The sequence below is a fragment of the Salmo salar genome, chromosome 01, assembly GCF_965601325.2.
Source record: "Salmo salar chromosome 01, fSalSal1, whole genome shotgun sequence".
Taxonomy (NCBI): domain Eukaryota; kingdom Metazoa; phylum Chordata; class Actinopteri; order Salmoniformes; family Salmonidae; genus Salmo; species Salmo salar.
This window is the reverse complement of record NC_138291.1, coordinates 48,347,647-48,371,450: the sequence shown is the minus strand read 5'-3', so window position 1 is coordinate 48,371,450 and position 23,804 is coordinate 48,347,647. Positions and strand designations below refer to the sequence as shown.

The 23,804-nt window shown below is 42.8% G+C and overlaps 2 protein-coding genes across 2 annotated transcripts in view; both read left to right on the top strand.

Annotated features, from left to right (window-relative positions):
• Positions 1–9,573, top strand: part of wdhd1 (WD repeat and HMG-box DNA binding protein 1) — a 60,127-nt gene extending 50,554 nt beyond the window's left edge. The window contains 6 exon segments of the mRNA XM_014195991.3: positions 2,851–2,910; positions 3,255–3,286; positions 3,446–3,625; positions 3,841–3,983; positions 4,389–4,524; positions 8,834–9,573. Coding sequence (XP_014051466.3) covers positions 2,851–2,910; positions 3,255–3,286; positions 3,446–3,625; positions 3,841–3,983; positions 4,389–4,524; positions 8,834–9,019 — 737 coding nt within the window. The 3' untranslated portion in view covers positions 9,020–9,573.
• A 1,654-nt stretch (positions 9,574–11,227) lies between these two features.
• Positions 11,228–23,804, top strand: part of LOC106602973 (GTP cyclohydrolase 1) — a 28,043-nt gene continuing 15,466 nt past the window's right edge. The window contains exons 1-3 of the mRNA XM_014196063.3: positions 11,228–11,827; positions 18,265–18,374; positions 20,371–20,426. Of these exons, the coding sequence (XP_014051538.1) occupies positions 11,464–11,827; positions 18,265–18,374; positions 20,371–20,426 (530 nt within the window). The 5' untranslated portion in view covers positions 11,228–11,463. The remainder of the gene's footprint in view (positions 11,828–18,264; positions 18,375–20,370; positions 20,427–23,804) is intronic.

Below are 23,804 nucleotides of genomic sequence, written 5' to 3'. Positions count from 1 at the left end.
TACAACAAACATACAGTCAATAATACAGTAGAAAAATAAGTCTATATACAATGTGAGCAAATGAGGTGAGATAAGGGAGGTAAAGGCAAAAAAGGCCATGGTGGCAAAGTAAATACAATATAGCAAGTAAAACACTGGAATGGTAGATTTGCAGTGGAAGAAAGTGCAAAGTAGAAATAATGGGGTGCAAAGGAGTAAAATAAATAAATACAGTAGGGGAAGAGGTAGTTGTATGGGCTATGTACAGGTGCAATAATCTGTAAGCTGCTCTGACAGCTGGTGCTTAAAGCTAGTGAGGGAGATAAGTGTTTCCAGTTTCAGAGATTTTTGTAGTTCGTTCCAGTCATTGGCAGCAGAGAACTGGAAGGAGAGACGGCCAAAGGAGGAATTGGCTTTGGGGGTGACCAGAGAGATATACCTGCTGGAGCGCGTGCTACAGGTGGGTGCTGCTATGGTGATCAGTGAGCCGAGATAAGGGGGAACTTTACCTAGCAGGGTCTTGTAGATGACCTGGAGCCAGTGGGTTTGGCGCTGAGTATGAAGCGGGGGCCAGCCAACGAGAGCGTACAGGTCGCAGTGGTGGGTAGTGTAATGGGGCTTTGGTGACAAAACGGATGGCACTGTGATAGACTGCATCCAGTTTATTGAGTAGGGTATTGGAGGCTATTTTGTAAATGACATCGCCGAAGTCGAGGATCGGTAGTATGGTCAGTTTTACGAGGGTATGTTTGGCAGCATGAGTGAAGGATGCTTTATTGCGAAATAGGAAGCCAATTCTAGATTTAACTTTGGATTGGAGATGTTTTGATGTGAGTTTGGAAGGAGAGCTTACAGTCTAACCAGACACCTAGGTATTTGTAGTTGTCCACATATTCTAAGTCAGAACTGTCCAGAGTAGTGATGCTGGACGGGCGGGCAGGTGCAGGCAGTGACCGGTTGAAGAGCATGCATTTAGTTTTACTTGTATTTAAGAGCAATTGGAGGCCACGGAAGGAGAGTTGTATGGCATTGAAGCTCGTCTGGAGGGTGAACAGTGAGAGACAGAATAACAACAAAAAAGTCCAGAAAAACACGTCAAAAATGTTATAAAATTATTTGCATGTTAATGAGGGAAATAAGTATTTGACCCCTCTGCAAAACATGACTTAGTACTTGGTGGCAAAACCCTTGTTGGCAATCACAGAGGTCAGACGTTTCTTGTAGTTGGCCACCAGGTTTGCACACATCTCAGGAGGGATTTTGTCCCACTCCTCTTTGCAGATCTTTTCCAAGTCATTAAGGTTTCGAGGCTGACGTTTGGCAACTCGAGCCTTCAGCTCCCTCCACAGATTTTCTATGGGATTAAGGTCTGGAGACTGGCTAGGCCACTCCAGGACCTTAATGTGCTTCTTCTTGAGCCACTCCTTTGTTGCCTTGGCCGTGTGTTTTGGGTCATTGTCATGCTGGAATACCCATCCACGACCCATTTTCAATGCCCTGGCTGAGGGAAGGAGGTTCTCACCCAAGATTTGACGGTACATGACCCCGTCCATCGTCCCTTTGATGCGGTGAAGTTGTCCTGTCCCCTTAGCAGAAAAACACCCCCAAAGCATAATGTTTCCACCTCCATGTTTGACGGTGGGGATGGTTTTCTTGGGGTCATAGGCAGCATTCCTCCTCTTCCATACACGGCGAGTTGAGTTGATGCCAAAGAGCTCCATTTTGGTCTCATCTGACCACAACACTTTCACCCAGTTGTCCTCTGAATCATTCAAATGTTCATTGGCAAACTTCAGACAGGCATGTATTTGTGCTTTCTTGAGCAGGGGGACGTTGCGGGCGCTGCAGGATTTCAGTCCTTCACGGCGTAATGTGTTACCAATTGTTTTCTTGGTGACTATGGTCCCAGCTGCCTTGAGATCATTGACAAAATCCTCCCGTGTAGTTCTGGGCTGATTCCTCACCGTTCTCATGATCATTGCAACTCCACGAGGTGAGATCTTGCTTGGAGCCCCAGGCCGAGGGAGATTGACAGTTCTTTTGTGTTTCTTCCATTTGCGAATAATCGCACCAAGCTGCTTGGCGATAGTCTTGTAGCCCATTCCAGCCTTGTGTAGGTCTACAAACTTGTCCCTGACATCCTTGGAGAGCTCTTTGGTCTTGGCCATGGTAGAGCGTTTGGAATCTGATTGATTGCTTCTGTGGACAGGTGTCTTTTATACAGGTAACAAGCTGAGATTAGGAGCACTCCCTTTAAGAGTGTGCTCCTAATCTCAGCTCGTTACCTGTATAAAAGACACCTAGGAGCCATAAATCTTTCTGATTGAGAGGGGGTCAAATACTTATTTCCCTCATTAAAATGCAAATCAATTTATAACATTTTTGACATGCGTTTTTCTGGATTATTTTGTTGTTATTCTGTCTCTCACTGTTCAAATAAACCTACCATTAAAATTAGACTGATCATTTCTTTGTCAGTGGGCAAATGTACAAAATCACTGTAATAGTAGGTGAAAGGTTCAGAGGTCTATTTCTTGATTTAGAAAACACCATTAGTTTAGTTTTGTCTGTATTGAGGATCATCTTCAATGGACACAAGGTATGTTGAACAGTATAAAAAGCAGTCTGCAAGTTCTGGAAAGCTTTTGTAAGGTACGAGGCACAACAGTAAATAACAGTATCATCAGCATAAAAATTAGTAGTGTGGGTGTCGCACTGAAGTGGTACTCATAAAAATGATTCAAGGTTCGCAGGTCTGCATTGCGTGTTTAAGCACAACACAATTTAAGGCAGTAAACTTCAGGCTTGTTTACATAGAGTTTAGGTGCATTGTTGTATAAAAATCTCTGTTGACTCGTCTTTACCCTGTAGGTCTAAATCCCTTCGCTAAAGGGACTGCTGCATCACCTGAGAAACCTTCTCCCAAACCTGGTGAGCACACACATTAATGGAATGTCATTCAGTTCTCCTGGATACACTAGTCAATGGTCCACTGCCATCCTTATTAATCTAAAATCAAGTGTTTCCAATAGGTACATAAACACATAGTTGTATGCTACACGCACTCTTAAGTCTGTTGCAGCCCATCTAGACACTTTTCAGTTTAAATGTTGGGGCTTCCAGGAAGTCCCTTTGGGGTGCACTGAACCTTGCTTAAGACTAAACCTAAGGGAAGCGATTGTTAACACCAAGAATATACTTGGCAATGACTGTTTTTATACGTGACATTATCACACGTTGTTAAACATTAGCCTTCTTTCTTTCCTTCCTTGCAGTAAGCAAAGAAGGACGTGTGAACCCTTTCAAGGTAAGTCACTTATGCTTTTGGGGCGGGTTAAACCAATATCGAGAGAGACCCCTTACTAGAAAGGAAGTGTCCTTTTCTTGCTTAAAAGTATCTATTGAATGTGGGAGTTCTGGCTAAATACCTAACACGTGACCCATCATACTTGGGTTTTGACCTCAGGTGAGCAGCGGGTTAGGGAGGCCGGGTTTGGCGGGGGGTCAGCACAGGGTGACAAACGTCCTGGACAGCATGATGTCGTCCAGCAGGAAGCCCAGTGCTCTACTGAGCAGCTCCGGCTCCACGGGGAAACTGAATAAAACACCTGTCCTCAAGCCTCTGGCTCCCAGACCCAAGACCAAGGTACAACACAATAGTCAGATAGAAGCTTAAGAAATGTTAGGATAGTGAATGATCAAATACCACCAACCTTTTGGTTGTGTGGGAATAAATGGATCCGAATCTGAATAAATGGTTCTGAGTATGACAGCGTTTACATGTTTGACAGTGTTGACATAAACATTACGGTGCAATGCATTGGACTGCTGGTGACTTAAACACGCTGTTGTCTTCTGCAGACCCAGTCTACACTGCTGCACATGAACGCTCCCAAAGCAGCCAATAAGAAAGCAGCGGAGGAGCGGGAGCTGGCAGTGTGTAGTCTGAAACAGACAGAGGCACAGCCTCCAGCCTCACCAGCAGAAAATGTTGAGAACAAGAAGTGAGTAATGAGTACTGTTCACAATCACCGGAGAAGATGTATGAAAATTTATAACGGGGGGGGGGGGGAAAGAAAGTCTTCTTTCCATTATTATTTATTTTTAAGCAGTGGGGCAGTTCCACTCCTTGAATTATTTTGCTTTATTGAAGAGATTAGTAAAGTGTTGAAAAGATGGGGTGAGTCAAAGGACAGTGGGCCAGATTCGAACTTATGCACTCTGGCTTCCGCTGGACCACACAGGCCACCTTCATTCCATTCTAAATGAAGCGACGGCGCTCCGTTTGCGTCGCTCTACGTAGTTCGTGTTACTTTTGTGCGTAGAGTGTATTGAGCCCATAACGGAGACTTGTGTAGAGTGAATGAGACAGTAGGTGTACGACAGAAAATGTAATGTGTGTATGTCAGGCCCAAGACGGGCTTCCAGCTGTGGCTGGAGGAGAATAGGAGGATCATCCTGGCTGACAACCCAGATCTGGAGGAGACGGATGTCATCAAGGAGGCCATGGGCCGCTTCAGGACCCTGTCTGCAGATGACCGGCTGGTAAGACACCTTACACAAGTGTGTGTGCTTCCTTAATTAACACGTGGTGCTATGACACTTTGTCTGTGAGAGAGATTATTTATCTACTTGATTAATGTGGTGTATTCAAACAACCTGGTTCTAATCAAGTGTTCAGTAACACCTCTGCTCGCGTACAAGAAAATTCCTCCAGACTCATGTGATGGCGGAGCGTCAACTTTTAGCAAGACATGACCCAAAACACACTGTTGAAAACATATGAATTAAAATACACCCAAATCTTTGGTGACATTCTGTTTTTGTGCTTAATATTCAATATTTGATCTCAAATCGAAATTGCTGGAGTATAGAGACCATCTTTTTTTTTACTGCCCAAATACTTAACAAGCACACTCTAAAAGCGATGAAAGCATCTTTATCCCACAACAAAGACCCCTTATTCCCATGTGACAAGGCAGAAATGCCCCTTTAGATACCTCTTATTTATCAAACACATACAGTTAATCCAAATTCCCCCTGTATCTATTCAAGACTCCTCTCATCTCCCACGCACACACACTTTTGCCCTCAATTCGTTGGGGCATGGACTCTACAAGGTGTCGAAAGCGTTCCACAGGAATGCTGGCCCATGTTGACTCCAATGGACCACTGGTATGTCAAGTTGGCTGGATGTCCTTTTGGTGGTGAACCATTCTTGATACACACGGGAAACTGTTGCATGTGAAAAACCCAGCAGCGTTGCAGTTCTTGACATACTCATTCCGGTGCGCCTGGCACCTACTACCATTCCACGTTCAAAGCCACTTCAATCTTTTGTCTTGCCCGTTCACCCTCTGAATAGCACACATACACAATCCATGTCTCAATTGTCTCTGCCCCTTCATCTACACCACGTGTCAAACTCATTCCATAGAAGGCAGAGTCTCTGCTGGTTTTTGTTCCACCCTTGTACTTGATTGTTGAATTAAGGTCACTAATTAGTAAGGAACTCCTCTCACCTGGTTGTCTAGGTCTAAATTGAAAGGAAAAAACAAAAACATTGCTAGAAGGATGGAAGCTGCTTAACCGGCTCAAGAGTGGCGCAGGGGTCTAAGGCACGTCACTACAGACCCTGTTTCGAGCCATGGTTCTGTATCACAACCGGCCGTGATCGGGATTCCCATAGGGCGGTGCACAATTGACCCAGCGTCGTCTGGGTTAGGGGAGGGTTTGGCCGGGGTAGGCCGTCATTGTAAATAAGAATTTGTTCTTAACTGACTTGCCTAGTTAAATAAAAAATAAAATTGTGTTGTACAGGTTTTTAATTTTTTACTGCAGCATGTACAGTATTGAGATTCCTCAAATATAATTGAAATATTTTTCCAAAAGACCATACCATTAAATAAAGCCTATAAGAAAACCTGTGAAATTGGTGTGGTTTTATATTGTAAATGTAGAATTGCCTGGAAGGTGATGGAATGAAAGAACCCTCTTCGCTGTCAGTGGTCCTCACCGAAACCCCTCCATTAACGCGTTGGAATGAGTGATAATTACCATTCCCAGGCTAACGCTCCCTTAACCCCAGGCTGTATACAGACTTATGCCCATCTGTGTTGGTGTGGGCGTATACAAAGCATATGAAACAGTGCTAGAATCTGTTGGCTTGGAACCGAATACCTAAATGGTTAGGTTACATTCCAGACTGTGGTTTAACAACTGGTGTGACCAGGGTTTTGGTGATGATTTGAGCAGTCCATTATTAAAGTCGATCAGAAAGGGGTTCATGTTTATAGTTGGAGACCTCAGTAACGCTGACTACCAGTGCTATTTTAATTGGTATTTTTAGGAAGCTGTGATGCTCCTCTTCTCTACATCTAAAACTCTAATGAGTTGTCGATCTACCTGACGGACCGCCACCAGGTGGTAAGGGTAGGCAACAACACGTCTGCCACACGGATCCTCAACACTGGGGCCCCTCAGGGGTGTGTACTTAGCCCCCTCCTGTACTCCCTGTTCACCCACGACTGCGTGGCCAAACACGACTCCAACACCATCATAGGCCTGATCGCCGACAACGATGTGACAGCCTATAGGGAGGAGGTCCGAGACCTGGCAGTGTGGTGCCAGGACAATAACCTCCCCCTCAATGTGAGCAAGACAAAGGAGCTGATCGTGGACCACAGGAAAAGGAGGGCCGAACAGGCCCCCCATAAACATCGACGGGGCTGTAGTGGAGCGGGTCGAGAGTTTCAAGCTCCTTGGCGTCCACATTGGGGCGGCAGGGTAGCCTAGTGGTTAGAGTGTTGGACTAGTAATCGAAAGGTTGCAAGTTCAAATCACCGAGCTGACAAGGTACAAATCTGTCGTTCTGCCCCCAAAGGCAGTTAACCCACTGTTCCTAGGCCGTCATTGAAAATAATTTGTTCTTAACTGACCTGCCTAGTTAAATAAAGGTAAAATAAAAAATAAACATCACTAACGAACTATCATGGTCGAAACACACCAAGACAATCGTGAAGAGGCGACTGAAAAGATATGGCATGGGTCCCCAAATCCTCAAAAATTATACAGCTGCACCATCGAGAGCATCCTGACCGGTTGCATCACTGCCTGGTATGGCAACTGCTCGGCATCTGACGTAAGGCGCTACAGAGGGTAGTGCGTACGGCCCAGTACATCACTGGGGCCATGCTTCCTGCCATCCAGGACCTATATAATAAGCGGTGTCAGAGGAAAGCCCAAAACATTGTCAGACTCCGGTCACCCAAGTCATAGACTGTTCTCTCTGCTACCGCACGGCAAACGGTACCGGAGCGCCAAGTCTAGGACCAAAAGGCTCCTTAACAGCTTCTACCCCCAAGCCACAAGACTGCTGAACAATTAATCAAATGGCACTGCTGCTGCTACTCGCTGTTTATTATCTATGCATAGTCACTTCACCCCTACCTACATGTACAAATGACCTTGACTAACCTGTACCCCTGCACATTGACTCGGTACCCCCTGTATATAGCCTCGTTATTGTTATTTCATTGTGTTACTTTTTATAATATTTTAACTTTAGTTTGTTTGGTAAATATTTTCTTAACTCTTCTTGAACTGCACTGTTGGTTAAGGGCTTGTAAGTAAGCATTTCACGGTAAGGTCTACACCTGTTGTATTCGGCGCATGTGACAAATAAAGTTTTATTTGATTTGCTACCTCACTGTGCGAGGTCTTGGTTCGAATGTAATTCACTAGGATATATTTTGTGGTAGATCTGACTGGCTTTTGCTCAGTTTTGTGCTCAATTTGGACTCTGACCTGCACACCTGCTCTCTCCTCTCAGGTTTTCAATATAATCAGATTTGAAGGGTCACTGTCATGGGTGGACATATTTAGGCAGGTGCTTGGGCACCTGTAGCCATCCCGACCTCCCCTCGCCCCCGTGCACATATCTAGCCCTCTTTTAAACCCCAGTCTATTCTATAGTGCTATTACTTGCCTTTTACCTTTGTGATAGAGTAACCTGCAAAAACACACACTGCATTTGTATCTGTGTTCCCCTGTGTTGAGGACCTGTTCGTGACCCTGCACACACCAAGCCACTCAGAGGAGGGGTGGATGACACTCCACATAGCCTAAAGGAGGGGAAAAGGGGATCGGAGAGGGATGGAGGCTTTATATGCCTGTTGCTTGGAAACCCAGTGTGTCTGTGGGTAGTGGGCACAGTGTATTGATCTTATGGTAATGATTCCTAAAGGGTGTGTGTTGGTGTGTATGGTTGTAAATTAGCCAGTAAATATACAGCAGGAGACCAGGGGCACATTTAAGGCTTGTATTTACTATTCAGTGAGTCGGGAGTGAAGAATAGGAGTGGGAGGTTGTGAGAACGCGGAGAGTGGGCCCTGCCCGCCGCCACGCGCTCCGCTTCATGACTCATCACGGCTCCATTTACGTCTAGGCTTGCGTTCCAAATGGCACCCTATTCCCTATATAGTGCACACTGCGCTCTGTTCAAAAGTATTACACTATATAGGGAATAGGGTGCCATTTGGGATGCTGCCCAGACCTTTTGTCTCTTCCCAGAGAGAAACACAAGGAGAAAAGGCTGCCGGGCTGCTGAACAAGAAGTGTCCCTGTCTGCCAGTAGTGTTTACACATAACAGGATGCAATTTAAAACTGCATGGCTGAGTCGCGGACCATGTGTGTGTTCGTGTGCTTTGTTGTCAAGCTGTGTATGATACAAAATGTCACATTTGAATTTGGTTTGCAATTGAATTCCAATTGAAGACTCTTGTGAAGAGAAATATTGACAATTTCTATTACATCTATTATGATTTTCAGACTGTTTTCTCTTTTTTTGTTCAGTCCTGGACAGAGCGGGCAAAGGGACAGTCTGGAGACGTGGCGGATATGAAAAAACGAAAGAGAGGAGAAGAAGAGAGCAGGGGAGACGAGAACGGACAGAGTGATGCAGACGAGACCAGTGCCAAAAAGAAAAAGCCCTTAGACACCTCAGCCAAGCTCTCAGCATTTGCCTTCAACAAAAATTAAACATAAGATCACATCCTGGACCAAATTTTTTTTTTTTTTATATAATTCTTTTTTTTTTATATATATAAATTTGGCTCCATATGTCTGTTTAGTTAGGGTTATAGATCACAACTAAATATTATATAATGCTCATTTGTGGATTGGTGCTGATTGTGAGACCTTTTAGATTTATTTTTGTATAACATTTCATCAGAATATGGAGTCTGTCTCAGGTTTCCAGACAGTTTCATTAGCACTGTTTGGTATGCTTGTGATGCAGACCTTGTCGATAAATAATTTCTTTTCCGATATGTAACTAGGGGTTAGAGGAATTTCATAGATGGCATCAAAGCGAAATATCCTGAGCACTTGAAATAGCTGTGACGTCTATAGAACATGAAGAGAGCAACTGATAAGGGTGCACACAAATGTTATTCTGTTCAGCATCACGATTTAGGTTTGTCCTTTTCACCAATTTCCTCTTAGCTTGTATTGTTTTTGAAACAATATAGTATATTTGTTTTTTTTATTGTACTGTATCCGACTTTTGAATAAAAATAAATATTTTCCATCCATCCAGTCTTTAATTTTAAAAAAAAGTACAATTTTTTTTAAATAGAAGAACATACAAATAAGCACAACTGTAGCACAGTTTGGTCTGCTACTGTATCTGTTTCATTAAGGAAACTGACACCTGTTTAAAAATACCGTAACACATTTTCTTTAACATGTTGAGACTGAATAGACCTATAACAATCACTAGTTGTGATTGTGAATATAACAGTAACAATTTACTTGAAGGGGGTATACATAAGGCATTTATAAAACAAGTCAAAACAGACCTTGGAGTGTTGCAGTGTCATTAATAACCATAACACATTCAACATCATTGATAATGAGTTGAAGTTATTTATCCATTGTAGGTTACAACAGATGTGTTACCCTGTGTTTTGTTAGAGTGCAATAACTAAATTGTGGTAGCCTGTGATTCACTGGGATTTCCTAACTATTTTTATGAAAAACTATTGAGGAAAAACACTGAAATATAGAAGTGGTGTAAAGTACTTAAGTAAAAATACTTTAAAGTACTGAAGTTGTTTTTGGGGTATCTGTACTTTACCATTTATATTTTTGACTACTTTTACTTCACTACATTACTAAAGAAAATAATGTACTTTTTACACCCCAAAGTACTCGTTACATTTTGAATGCTTAGAAGGACAGGAAAAGTGTCCAATTCACACACTTATCAAGAGAACATCCCTGGTCATCTCAACTGCCTCTGATATGGTGTACTCACTAAACACAAATGCTTTGTTTTTAAAGGATGTTGGAGTGTGCCCCTGGCCAACCATGAATAAAAAAGCAAGAACATGGTGCCATCTGGTTGGCTTAATAAGGAATTTGAAATAATTTATACTTTTACTTTTTATACTTAAGTATATTTAAAACCAAATACTTTCAGACTTTTACTTGAGTAATTTTCTATTAAGGCCTCTTTACTTTTACTCAAGTATGACAATTGCTTACTTTTTCCACCACTGGAAATATACACCTTTTCCAAATATTGACATATGAATCAACTCAAGTAATCTTAAATCTACTTTTGACATTGTTTATTAAATGAATACATGATGGCATATTACGTAGTAGATTCACTGAATAGTGTATATCCTCCAAGTGAACTACCTGTGGCATATTCGGATCCATACAGAATTTGAGTGTTCTGGATAGCCTGCTTTTTCATTTGCTACATACTTCAGTCTGATTGGTGACAGATGTTCATGTGAATATTCTAAATTCTGCATAAAAACATGCGTTTTCCCACCAGAGATGTTTTTGCATCAAAAAGATCACCTTGTCAACATTTGGAAAGTTTACTGACAAATATTCTATTAACATCAGGCCTTTTATTACATTTTTTTTTATCTGACATGTACTTTACTAGCATAAAAAGGTTGGATGGAAACCTTGTTAGAGACTGCCGTAATTGAAGTGACCTCAAAATGAGAGGCATTGGCCAAAACAGTCATCAGTGATTGGATCATCCCTAACCAATCAGAGTACCAATGCCAATGACGAATTTTCAAAACGCCCAACCCCTCGGTTTCTGGAACCAATCAGACGGTCTAGAAGAGATTTTCATTCTCAAAACCATCAGGGAGGTACTCAGAGCCAGACTCATTCCAGAAAACATCCGTGGGCGAGGAGAACATTGGCTTACATACAACTGACAGAACGTGACGTACACAAAATGCTCGCCCAATAGAAATGCACGAGGATTATATCGCTTATAAAGCCATGGGGTACCAACGTCTGAGAGTGCTTCATGTACTTTGATACATTCAGGTGACGGTAGTGTACTCTGCAGGTGGTGCGTTCAAAAACAAAGCTGCGTCCATTAAGCGAACACACTGGAAAGCGCATCCTCCATTAGTGAAAAGACCTTACGTCAATTCTGAACTATGGAGCGCTCAAAACAGTGTCACGACAATGAAGCTGACAGTAAACCGACAACGAACGAAAGTTCTATAAACGGACACTTAGTAAAAAAAGACAGGCCTACCAAGATCCGGTTATCTCAAGGGACAGGGACGGCGGGTGAGGCGAGTTCGCACACAGGGTCCTCAGTGGTAGAGGTCTGGAAGCATGAGCGCACCCGAAGTATGGAAGACAACGAGATGAACTTGCCTAGTCTTGCGGCTGCCTACACCACTATTCTCCGGGGGCTCGGGGAGGACCCGCAAAGACAGGGACTTCTAAAAACTCCGTGGAGAGCCGCGACAGCCATGCAGTTCTTCACCAAGGGCTACCAGGAGAAAATCATAGGTGAGTCAGTCGGAATGCCCTTTTTCCCAAGTTGTCAACACTTTCCTATGTTGTAAAAAAGAAAGTGACATGGATAACCTTAAAACTAAGGCTTTTAATTTACCTGAAATATAGACATTTAGATGTCATTTACTTAGGCTACTGAACTCTAATCAAGAAATCTGTTTTGGGAGGAGAAATATGCAATTTATCTTGCTGATATAATACATACTGTACCAGTCAAGTTTGGACATACCTACTCATTCAAGGGTGTTTTTTTTTTAATTTATTTTTTTTACTATTTTCTACATTGAGGAATAAGTGAAGACATCAAAACTATGAAATAACACATGGAATCATGTAGTAACCAAAAAAGTGTTAAACATATCAACAATATTTTATATTTGAGATTCTTCAAAGTGGCCACCCTTTGCCTTGCACACTCTTGGCATTCTCTCAACCAGCTTCACCTGGAATGATTTTCCAACACTCTTGAAGGAGTTTCCACATATGCTGAGCACTTGTTGGCTGCTTTTCCTTCACTCCGCGGTCCAATTCATCCCAAACCATCTCAATTGGGTTGTGGTCGGGTGATTGTGGAGGCCAGGTAATCTGATGCGGCACTCAATTACTCATCTTCTTGATCAAGTAGCCCTTACACAGGCTGGAAGTATGTTGGGTCATTGTCCTGTTGAAAAACAAATGATAGTCCCACTAAGCGCAAACCAGATGGACAAAAACCCTTGACTGAGTAGATGTCCAAACTTTTGACTGATACTGTGTATATATACACACTTCTTACATCCTTAGCCTATGGTCAGATATTTCAGAAGATGCTTAGTTGCACATTCAATTAACTTGATTGTTTTTTGTAAAACAATGTTCAGTATAAGAGCTACAGATTCTTATTTAGAGCTGTGCAGTACAACATTTGAAATCATTATTGGCACTGGAGACAGGCTTCACTCAAATGACCATAGTATGTGATTTAGAGCAGTTGAGTACAAAATAGTACATCAAGAAAGAAGGCTGCACAATCTCTGTTCAGTGTACATTCATAGACAGGTAACCCTACAATAAATATGTTTCTAATATTCTCAGTTGATGGACTTTTCCCTCATCTGTCTGAAATCCCTCTTTCTACACAATACCTCTATCTCTGTCCATCCTTACGAAACGGTTCACGTGCATATCCAGGCTCAACAAGTCCCCTGGTCATCCTTACCAGACTTTATTGGTTCTGTTCTCCACGGTTGGGACTGTTTTAGTGGTGGAGCTGGGGAGCTGCCCCTCGCAGTATTATTACCCACCCACCAAAAACCCATCTGGAGTTGGCTTCGCGGGGAGCACTTTGAGGTTCTGTGTAATATGTTTGAAAAGACACATGGAGAATGTGTTAGTGACACTCATCCTCCCTAGCTGAAAAACATGCATCTTGGATAACTTGAGAATGCTTGGACCCTGTCTGGTCTATATGGTCTCAATGCTCTTTCCCCCCTGTTTGAGGTGTTGTGGGAGTGGTATGGAAATGTGAGGGGCCAAACCAAACAGTAAATCCAGCAAAAAGGGAAGTCACGATGAATCACGAATGTGTGTGTGTTCAGGAGCACTGAAGCAAGTGGTATTCTCTCCCGTTTTGGATTGGCTCTTATTCTGCACCACCACTTTGTTTAAATGTGTAATGTCATTGAGTTGAAGTTTTCGAAGAGCTGAATAACTTCTATGGCCAGTTTCACAAACCCAGATTAAGCCTGGATGAAAAACAAAGGAGAATCTTCATTCAAAGTGCTTTTTAGTCCAGTAATAGGTTTAATCAGATTGCGGAAAAACCGCAATAGGTGTCATATTCGCGTTGTCACAGGGAGACCGTGAATATATGGATATACACTACAAAAGTATGTGGACACCCCCTTCAAATGAGTGGATTTGGCTGTTTCACCCAGACCCGTTGCTGACAGGTGTATGACATCGAGCACACAGCCATGCAATGTCCATAGACAAACATTGGCAGTAGAATGGCCGTACTGAAGAGCTGAGTGCCACCTTTCCAACAAGTCAGGTTATCAAATTTCTTCCCTGCTAAAGCTGCCATGGTCAACTGAAAGTGCTGCTATTGTGAAGTGGAAACTTCTAGGAGCAACAACGGCTCAGTCGCGAAGTCGTAGGCCCACACAAGCTCACAGAACGGAACCTCAGAGTGCTGTAGCGTGTAAAAATCGTCAGTCCACGGTTGCAACACTCACTACCGAGTTCCAAACTGCCTCTGGAAGCAACGTCAGCACAATAACTGTTCGTCGGGAGCTTCATGAAATGGGTTGAGCAGTGGAGATGTGTTCTCTGGAGTGACGAATCACACTTCACCATCTGGCAGTCCGATAGACAAATCTGGGTTTGGCGGATGCCAGGAGAAGGCTACCTGCCCCAATGCATAGTGCCAACTGTAAAATTTGGTGGAGGAATAATGGTCTGGGGCTGTTTTTCAAGGTTTGGGCTAGGCCCCTTAGTTTCTGTGACGGGAAATATTAATGCCACAGCATACAATGACATTCTAGACGATTCTGTGCTTCCAACTTTGTGGCAACAGTTTGGGTAAGGCCCTTTCCTGTTTCAGCATTACAATGCCCCCATGCACAAGGTGAGGTCCATACAGAAATGGTTTGTTGAGATCGGTGTGGAAGAACTTGACTGGCCTGCACAGAGCCCTGACCTCAACCCCATCGAACACCTTTGGGTTGAATTGTCGACGGCGAGCCCAGGCCCAATCACCCAACATCAATGCCCGACCTCACTAATGTTCTTGTGGCTGAATGAAAGTAAGTCCTCGCAGCAATGTTCCAACATCTAGTGGAAAGCCTTCCCAGAAGAGTGGAGGCTGTTATAGCAGCAAAGGGGGACCAACTCCATATTAATGGCCATGATTTTGGAATGACATGTTCGACGAGCAGGTGTCCACATACTTTTGTGTATTTGTGAGTGTGAGCCTGTGTGGTTGCTTGCACTTGCCATGTGTGTGTGTCTGTTTGTGTGAGCAAATAAGTGACTAGTTTTATGAGTGCCCAGGGCGTACAGGATGTTAGTGTGAATAATGCAGGGCTGAACTGGTCGGTCTTAATTTATAGGGTCTTCGAACTCCAACAGTGGACAATCTCTCATCCACACACGCACTTAGTTTCTACACATTCTCACTTAGTCACAGAATTTCCATTAAAATCCCTCGATGCTGACCCAGACTTTGTCATTTCTGTGTGCTAATAAAAATAATGACTCGTTTGTTACGCAAGACGGCGTGTGTTTAAAAAAATAAATAAAAAAAGGGTTCGTAGTGGAATGGAAATCTAGCCCTTTGAGGCTCACTGTCCTTATTATTTTAATATAGTGCATTATAACATTTTGTTCATAGGGAATTATAACTAGGCTGTATAATTCCTTATCTAGTTGCTTATTAATTGCTTATCTAGATCCTTATGAGCAGTTATTAGCACCTATGTCATGCATTATTATATATTGTGCATATAATGCATTATGAAGAGGGTATTCATAGGAAGTGTTACTTTTCATTTTTCGGTATGATGATATGAAGAGGGTTCATGTTACTTCTCATTTATGCATTATGCTATGTGCTTATTATGAATTAGGAAGAAGGTATTCATAGGAAGAGATTCCATTCATGTTTATGTATGATGCTATCAACACATGAGATTTCCAAGAAAAACCTGAATGGCATATCCTTCATAACTGCATTTGAAGGCAGTAAGCAATATGTATACGTCACGTTCCAGCGAATCACTTTTGTCAAGTCGTTGACCATCGTTGGTCACCGCCTTTCAAAGTGTTGCTTTATAGGTATAAAATTGTCAGACTTGCAGTTTTTGATGAAGTCTCCTTCGAGTTGGTGCAGTTGCTTCTCACCAAGTGCACCATGCAGCCATCACCTGCATTGTGGGATGCATTATTTGTCAACCAATCATTAAGGTATTTCTTTCTCATTTAGGTGTTGATGCGAAAGGGGCAGGGGGAGGACAGCACTGCTACAGGGGATTGAGAGAAAGGTAGTGAGGGAGAGAGGAGAGAGAGAAAAGGGGAGAGGGGGATAGAGAAAGCAGGTTGGCCACCAGTGCTCTCAACCCCTAACAATTTGTAATGTAGCCATAGTGACTGTGTGTGGTTTTTGTCTGAGATGAGTTGATGCTGATTTGATTTCCTGTTCTTTTGCTGTGCGTGTGTGGTGGGGGTGTTTGTAGAGAACCAGACTGGTGAGGGGCAACTGCTCTCTGAACATCTGCTGCCCTCAGGTTGGTGAGATGAACTGGGGATGGTGCTCAATTCATCAGTAGAGCTTTACTGGAAAAACATACTGGGCTGGGAGAGAGACATTTGGAGTACTGCTTAAGTGGAAAACCCAAACAGTAGCACTGTTCCTTTAAGCACTGTCAAATATTATCATCAATGGACAGATAACAATGTTTTGAATGACTTTATTTTAACCTACTGAATGTGTCAGAGAGCAGTGAATCTATTGAAGACCATTACCTCCTACTCTTCAACTTCAATTGTCAATAAAGAAATCATAATATTCTAACAGTGATTTGAAATCAGCATTTGTTCATTTTGTTTTAACCAGTCTAGTGAAACTGCACTTGATATTCTAATAATTCTTATCCTGTACATCAGCCATACTAAACTGACGGACCGTGGTCTAGATCCTGACCCAGAGCAGGGTCAATACAGACTGCAGGTCCCAAAATAATCATTAAAAAATAAAATGTTTAAAAAATAATATATATTTGTTTTTTATTAGGAATTCAGTCAAATCTCATTTAATTTGTCACATGCGCTGAATACAAAGGGTGTAGACTTCACTATGAAATGCTTGCTTATGAGCCCTTCCCATGGATGCAAAGCAATGTTTTTAATTTCCTGGCAGCCTATCTACTGAGGTTGGGTTGGAGGGGGAGGTAAAGTTTCCATGGTAACATGGAGTGAGCAGACGGTCTGACTTGTTGCTTTAGGGTCCTGCCTTGTTGTGGTTTTGCAACTTGTCTGTGATAATTATTATAAAAAGAAAAATAGTAACACGAGGAATAAAGTACACAAGAATGAAGCTATATACAGGGAGTATCAGTACCAGATCAATGTATGAGGTAGATATGTACATGAAGGCAGGGTAAAGTGACTAGGCATTAGGATAGATGATGATGATGATAAAATAATAATAAATAAACTGAGTAGCTGTGTGTGTGTGTGGTATTTTGGGTGAGTGTCAGCGTGGCGTGTGTGTATACACTGTATATAGTCTTGTGAGTGGGCATAGTCTGTGCAAGATGGGGTCAATGCAGATAGTCCGGCTAACCATTTAATTAACTATTTAGCAGTCCTATGGCTATTTAGCAGTCTTATGGCTTGGGGGTAAAAGCTGTCTCGGAGCATGTTGGTCCAAGAGCTGATGCTACTGTCCAGGAAACGGTACCAGAGCAGAGTGAGCAGTCTGTGGTTTGGGTGGCTGGAGTCTTCGGCAATTCTTCGGGCCTTCCTCTGACACCACCAGATATAGAGGTCCTTGGTGGCAGGGAGCTTGGCCCCCGTGATGTACTGGGTTGTCCACAACACCCTCTGTAGCGCTTTGCGGTCGAGGGTGGTGCATTTGCCATACCAAGCAGTGATGCAGCCAGTCAAGATGCTCTCGATGGTGCAGCTGTAGAACTTTTCTTTCAGCCTCCTGAGGGAGAAGACTGTGTGGGGGTGTGTGGACCATTTTTAAGTCCTTAGTGATGTGGACTTTCTCATAGTAATTGAGTACCCCTGCTATACATTAACATTTTGCTAATTTAGCAGATGCTCTTATCCAGAGTGACAATCAGCATATAGGCCTAAACATGCATTTTCTGACTTTTAACAAACACTATGGCCTATGATGAAACTATTACTGTTGTTAGTTTAGCCTGTGATCTCATCGCCATAGCGCCCAAACCGGCTGCTGCTTGTACAGACAAGTGGCAAAACCACCACAACAACAAGGCAGGACCCTAAAGCAACAAGTCAGACAGTCCACTCACTCACCATGTTACCATGGAAACTTTACCTCCCATTCCAACCCAACCTCTGTAGATAGGCGGCCAGGAAATTAAAAACCTCCGTCAGGGAGAAGCATCGCAACAAACAGATAAAAACCCATGGATTTATTTGAACAATTATATGAGCTCCGCTAGGAGAGAAAATGAAATAAAATGACAAACAGGAAGAGCGGTAGGGCTATATGGGAGTCGAGATATAATTACAATGTTTGCCAGATAAAAACAGCAGGCTTATGGAATGGAGGTAGAGTGAATGATTAGGTTGCCGAGGGCTGTCTGGTCTCGTCTGTTGCGTGTCTTGTTAAGTGTCTCGGAGCTGTATGGCGTCGACTCGATGGGCCTCGCACTCATCCGTCTCACTCTCTCTTTTTCTCTTTGCTTCCGCAGACGTGCTGAACGACGCAATCTTTGACGAGGACCACGACGAGATGGTGATCGTAAAGGACATTGACATGTTCTCCATGTGCGAGCACCACCTGGTGCCCATCTTTGGAAGGGTAACCTATTTGCACCCCAGACCCACACCAGTCCACGATTCACAATGTTCAATTATGGGGAATTTCTTCTAGGTTGGATCCTGCAATAAATCAACACAATAAAAAATAAAGGTTTATACACGTTTAACTCAGCGAAAGTGCTTCTCAGGCAATCTTGTTCACAACAAGGAGTAGACCTACTTTCTATATTACCTTGGCTTGCATGGTTGATTTTTATACATTTATATGTTTTTATACAATTGTGTGCGAGGTTGAAGTTGTAGGCCTAATTCTGTTGCTGAGGTGATGCCACAATTTGAAATAAAATTAGTAGGCTACTGTACTCTCACGCCTAATAACCCACTGCTAAACACCCCAAATAAGTGCCCCATGTAGAAACATCCTCAGGGGTACTGATAAGGCCTTTGTCCACTGAGCCTGTAATTGAGCCCAGCTGTGATTAAACTACTGGTAAGGAAAAATGGCCACTGGCACTGACCAAGGCAGCATTCCAAATGGCACCTTATTCCCTGTATAGTACACTGCTTGTACTATATTGGCAATAGGATGCCATTTGGAATGCAACCCAAATCAACTGAAATCCTGTCAGTGGGGATTCAAGTGAGACACGGTTGCCTTTGTAAATTCTCCTGTTTTGACATTTTAGTACTGTAGACCTAGCATCCTCCCCTCTATTCTCCCCTCATCTTACCCTGCAGGTGTTTGCCATTTAAGACCAAAGAGGGAGGCCATTGATCCTTTCATATCCTTTTCATGATAGTGGTAGCAAGTGTTATGCACTCTCTCTGGACACATACACACACTGGTTGTTTTTGTCTTTGTGGTGTGTGTTTGTCAGCGGCTGGCTGTCAGGCCACATTACTCCGTCCACCTTATTCCCCCGCTGATAGCTCCCTGTTGTCATCACAAGTGCCAGTCACCTCTTATCCACACACTTATATATTTCTCGTATCTATCTGAGCCAATCGCTGAGCGCTACAATGACTCACCAATTTCTGCCCGTAAGGTCAGGGCTCTGTTTTTTTAATTTATTTTTTATTATTATTATTATTATTATATTTTTTTATTTTTTTTGTGCGTCCAGTCAGTCGTCTTGTAACGCTTTTAATGTCTCTTATCACCTCACAACAAGGTGGTATTTGTTTTCGTTGAGCTATGCTGTTAGGCCTACTTTTACACCACATACCTTTGAAAAACCTTGATGCCCATTATCTGAACCCCACTTTTAATCAAACGTGAATCCCTTTTTTTTTTTCAAAGTGAATTGAGTTTCTTATTTTTCTTCATTTTTTTTTTTATATACACCCTGTTCAGAAATGCATTTTATCACAACCTAGCAAAAAGAGAGGGAGAAAAGAGTAGGAGGGGAAATCCTTGCATTCATGCCCTTTCTCTCTGCCCGTTTCAGCACATTGCTGCTGACATTTGAGTGGAGGGTGGGTGGGGAATGGGTGGAGAGGGGTCATTTAGCCTTCCAGTCATATGCAGTAGCGGGCTCACCAGCTGGATGGGGAGGAGAGTCTAGAGCTCAATCCTCCTCAGGGCTTTCATCTGCTGCTTATTTATCCTTACCTCCCCTTCACTTCTCCGATGGCCTTTAGATAAATGTTGCTTTTGTCTTTGCTTCTTATGATTCATATCTTTCCCACGCAGCAGCCCATCAAGGTATTCGGAATGGAAAGCAAATGTTCAGCTTGCCTTCATAACGTGATGAGAACTTGTTGAGGAGAAATGTGTTCGCTCACTGAGCTAATGCCTAGGCTTTAGCTCAGCGGGCTAACAGTCTTATTATACACAAAAGACATGGGGTGGAATCCATTGAGTCATATCCAGCCCACTTCAAACACTGAGATATATATACTGTACATTATCATGCCAGTTGGGTCTGTTTGGCAGTGCAGAATTTGGGACATGATTTACTGTCTGTTGTGAATATGCTATAATGCGGAACTTTGCCATCATTAATGGCAAAATTGGTCTCTCTTCTCTCCCCCAGGTCCATATAGGCTACCTCCCCAATAAGAGGGTGCTGGGCCTCAGCAAGCTGGCCAGGTAAGGGTATGGAAAGTGTAATAGTGTGTTTGCTATTGTGATATGAGAGAAATGTAATGGATGTCGCAAAAAGCTTAATTTTTCGATTGCAGTAAAAATTATTTTGAACAAAGGGGATAGTGTACAAAAGACTTTTGACTTAACAGCCTTCTTCAGTGTGGATATTGTTAGCTATTGAAGTTCTTGCCGGTATACCAGGGAACCGCACCAAGGTATGGAATTCCTATAACAAAAAATTCTAACAGTAGGGTTGGATATTGGGAAATTGGAGGGATTGGGATTACCTAGACTCAATCCATGTGTGCAGTATTATATACAAATATGTAATCTGTTCCTAGACAGTCCTTCAGGCAATACAGTACAATATGGTCACCTATTAAATAATAGGAACTACAACACGGCGATGAACTAAGAGGCTGACTCATGTTGTAGCCCAGAGAGCTGGACCTGGGTTTAGTAGGTTAGCTATACATTAGCTTCTACAGTGTAGCGTTCGTGTAGCATAGCGGTAGAGTTTGCTGTGAGGCTGTTTAGGTGGAGAGGCCACTCAGGGTGGAACCTAAAGCTGATTAGGAGTGTGTATGTGACGAGAGGATTCTGATCCCATCTGACCCCAATACCTGAGGCTTAGCCCCTTTCACTAATACATACTCTTACTTCCCTTCCCCACCCATGTGGCCATGGTGTCTATGCCACACGCAGCTACGCAGGCACACACACATACATACGCTCATACACCAGTGCTCACCATACAAAACACAATACCAGCAATACTTTTATTTTTGAAAGAGTTACTTTTGTTTTGGAGAGTACACTTCAGGTAATTGCGCTGGCATGTGTAGCGGTAAAAACTGTTTCATGGGCTCCTGAACAAAAATATTGTGCTAATCTTAACTTTTTTTTTTGTACATAATGTTTCTGCCATTGTTTCCTATGACCGAAAAGAGCTTCTGGACTTCAGAAATGTGATCACTAACCTCCAATTTGGATGAAGAATTTTACTTCAATGACCTACTGCTCAACCAGGACCAGGCCCTAATCCCAGACACTCAAAAGAGGAAAAGACGTTCCCTATAGAGGCCGACGTGGGGGCACTCTGATGAAACCACAGCAGAGAGTGAATAAACCACCCCTACTATCTGTTCTATCTGCGAATCACTGTAGAACAAACTAGACGAGCTCTGTTTGAAACTATCCTATCAACGGGACCTGAAGAACTGTGGCTGAACGAGGACATGGTTATTATAAAGCTAGCTAGTTTTTCTATGCATCGGCAAGACAGAACGGCAGTGTCTCGTAAACTCAAGGGTGGGGTGTGTCTTTTTAGTTCTATTTTTTTCGTAATATCCAATTACAATCTTGTCTCATCACTGCAACTCCCCAACGGGCCGTTAACAAAAGCTGGTTCGTGATCTCTAATATTAAGGAGTTAGAATAATTCATGATAAGCTGTAGACCATACTATTTACCCAGAGTTTATTTATATTTTTCGTAGCTGTCTATTTCCCACCACAAACCGATGCTAGCACGAAGACCGCACTCAACGAGCTATATAGGGCCATAAGTCAACAAGAAAATGCTCATCCAGAGGCAGCGCTCCTAGTGGCCGGTTATTTTAATGCAGGAAAACTTAACTCCATTTTACTTAATTTCTACCATCATGTCACCTGTGCAACTAGAGGGGGGAAAAAAACTCCAGATCACCTTTACTCCACAGAGACTCATACAAAACTCGCCCTCCATTTGACCATAACTCTATCATCCTGATTCCGGCTTACAAGCAAAAACTCAAAGGCAGTACCAGTGACACGCTCAATTTGGAAGTGGTCCGATGAGGTGGGTGCTAAGCTTCAGGACTGTTTTGCTTGCACAGACTGGAATATGTTCTGGGATTCATCCGACGGCATTGAGGAGTGCGCCACATCAGTCACTGGCTACATTAATAAGGGCATCGACGATGTCGTCCCCACAATGACAATACGTACATACCCCAACCAGAAGCCATGCATTTCAGGCAACATCCGCACTGAGCTAAAGGCTAGAGCTGCCGCTTTCAATGAGTGGGACACTAACACGGACGCTTATAAGAAATCCCACTACGCCCACCGACCAACCATCAAACAGGCAAAGCGTCAATACACGACTAAGATTAAATCCTTCAATACTGGCTCTGACGCTCGTCTGATGTGGCAGGGCTTGCAAACTATCACGGATTACTAAGGGAAACCCAGCCATGCGCTGCACAATGACACAAGCCTACCAGATGAGCTAAATGCCTTCTATGCTCACTTTGAGGCAAGCAACACTGAACCATGTGTGAGAGCATCACCTGTTACGGACGACTGTGTGATCACGCTCACCGCAGCCGACGTGAGTAAGACTTTTAATCTGTTTAACATTCTCAAGGCTGCAGACGGATTACCAGGACGCGTACACGGAGCATGTACTGATCAGCTGACAAGTGGCTAAACTGACATTTTCAACCTCTCCCTAACCCAGTCTGTAATACCCACATGTTTCAAGCAGACCACCATAGTGCCTGTGCCCAAGAATGCCAAGGTAACCTGTCTAAATAACTAAATAAAAAATAATAACACAGTAAAACCAAAAATAGACTAAATACAAACATCAGCCGCTCAGTAAAAAGCATTCCATGAAAATCTGACAAACTAAATAAAAATTAATCCCCAGTCTATGATTCTGACAAACAAAAAGTCAAATACATCCGACTCCTTCAATCCCAGTCCTCCATACCATTAAATACTTTGAAAGGCTGGTCATGGCTCACATCAGCAACATCATCCAAGACCAATTTCTGAAAATGTTAAATAGTGAAACATTAAAGTTATTTTTTAGATAAATTATTTGGGGACGTGAATATGTTTAGTATAATTTTATTAAAACACACTGTTTTGCAATGAAGGTCTACAGTAGCCTCAACAGTACTCTCTGGGTGTAGCTGGAGGACAGCTCGTTTCTGTCCTGCTCTGGGTAGATTGACTTCAATACAAAACCTAGGAGGCTCATGGTTCTCACTCCATTCCATAGCCTTACACAGTAATTATGACAATTTCTGGAGGATGTTCTCCAACCTATCAGAGCTCTTGCAGCATGAACATGACATGTTGTCCACCCTATCAAAGGATCAGAGAATGAATCTAGTACTGAAAGCATAAGCAACAGCTAGCTAGCACTGCAGTGCATAACATGTGTTGAGTAGTTGACACAAAGAGAGAGAAAGATAATAGTTGAACAGTTTTAAACAAATTTAAGGAGAAGCGAGAGCAAGAGAGCTAGCTATATTTCATAGCAATTTTCACTTAGATGCAATATGAAGTAATGTCTCTGCCTTTTTCCTGGTTGCTAAAATTCTAATTA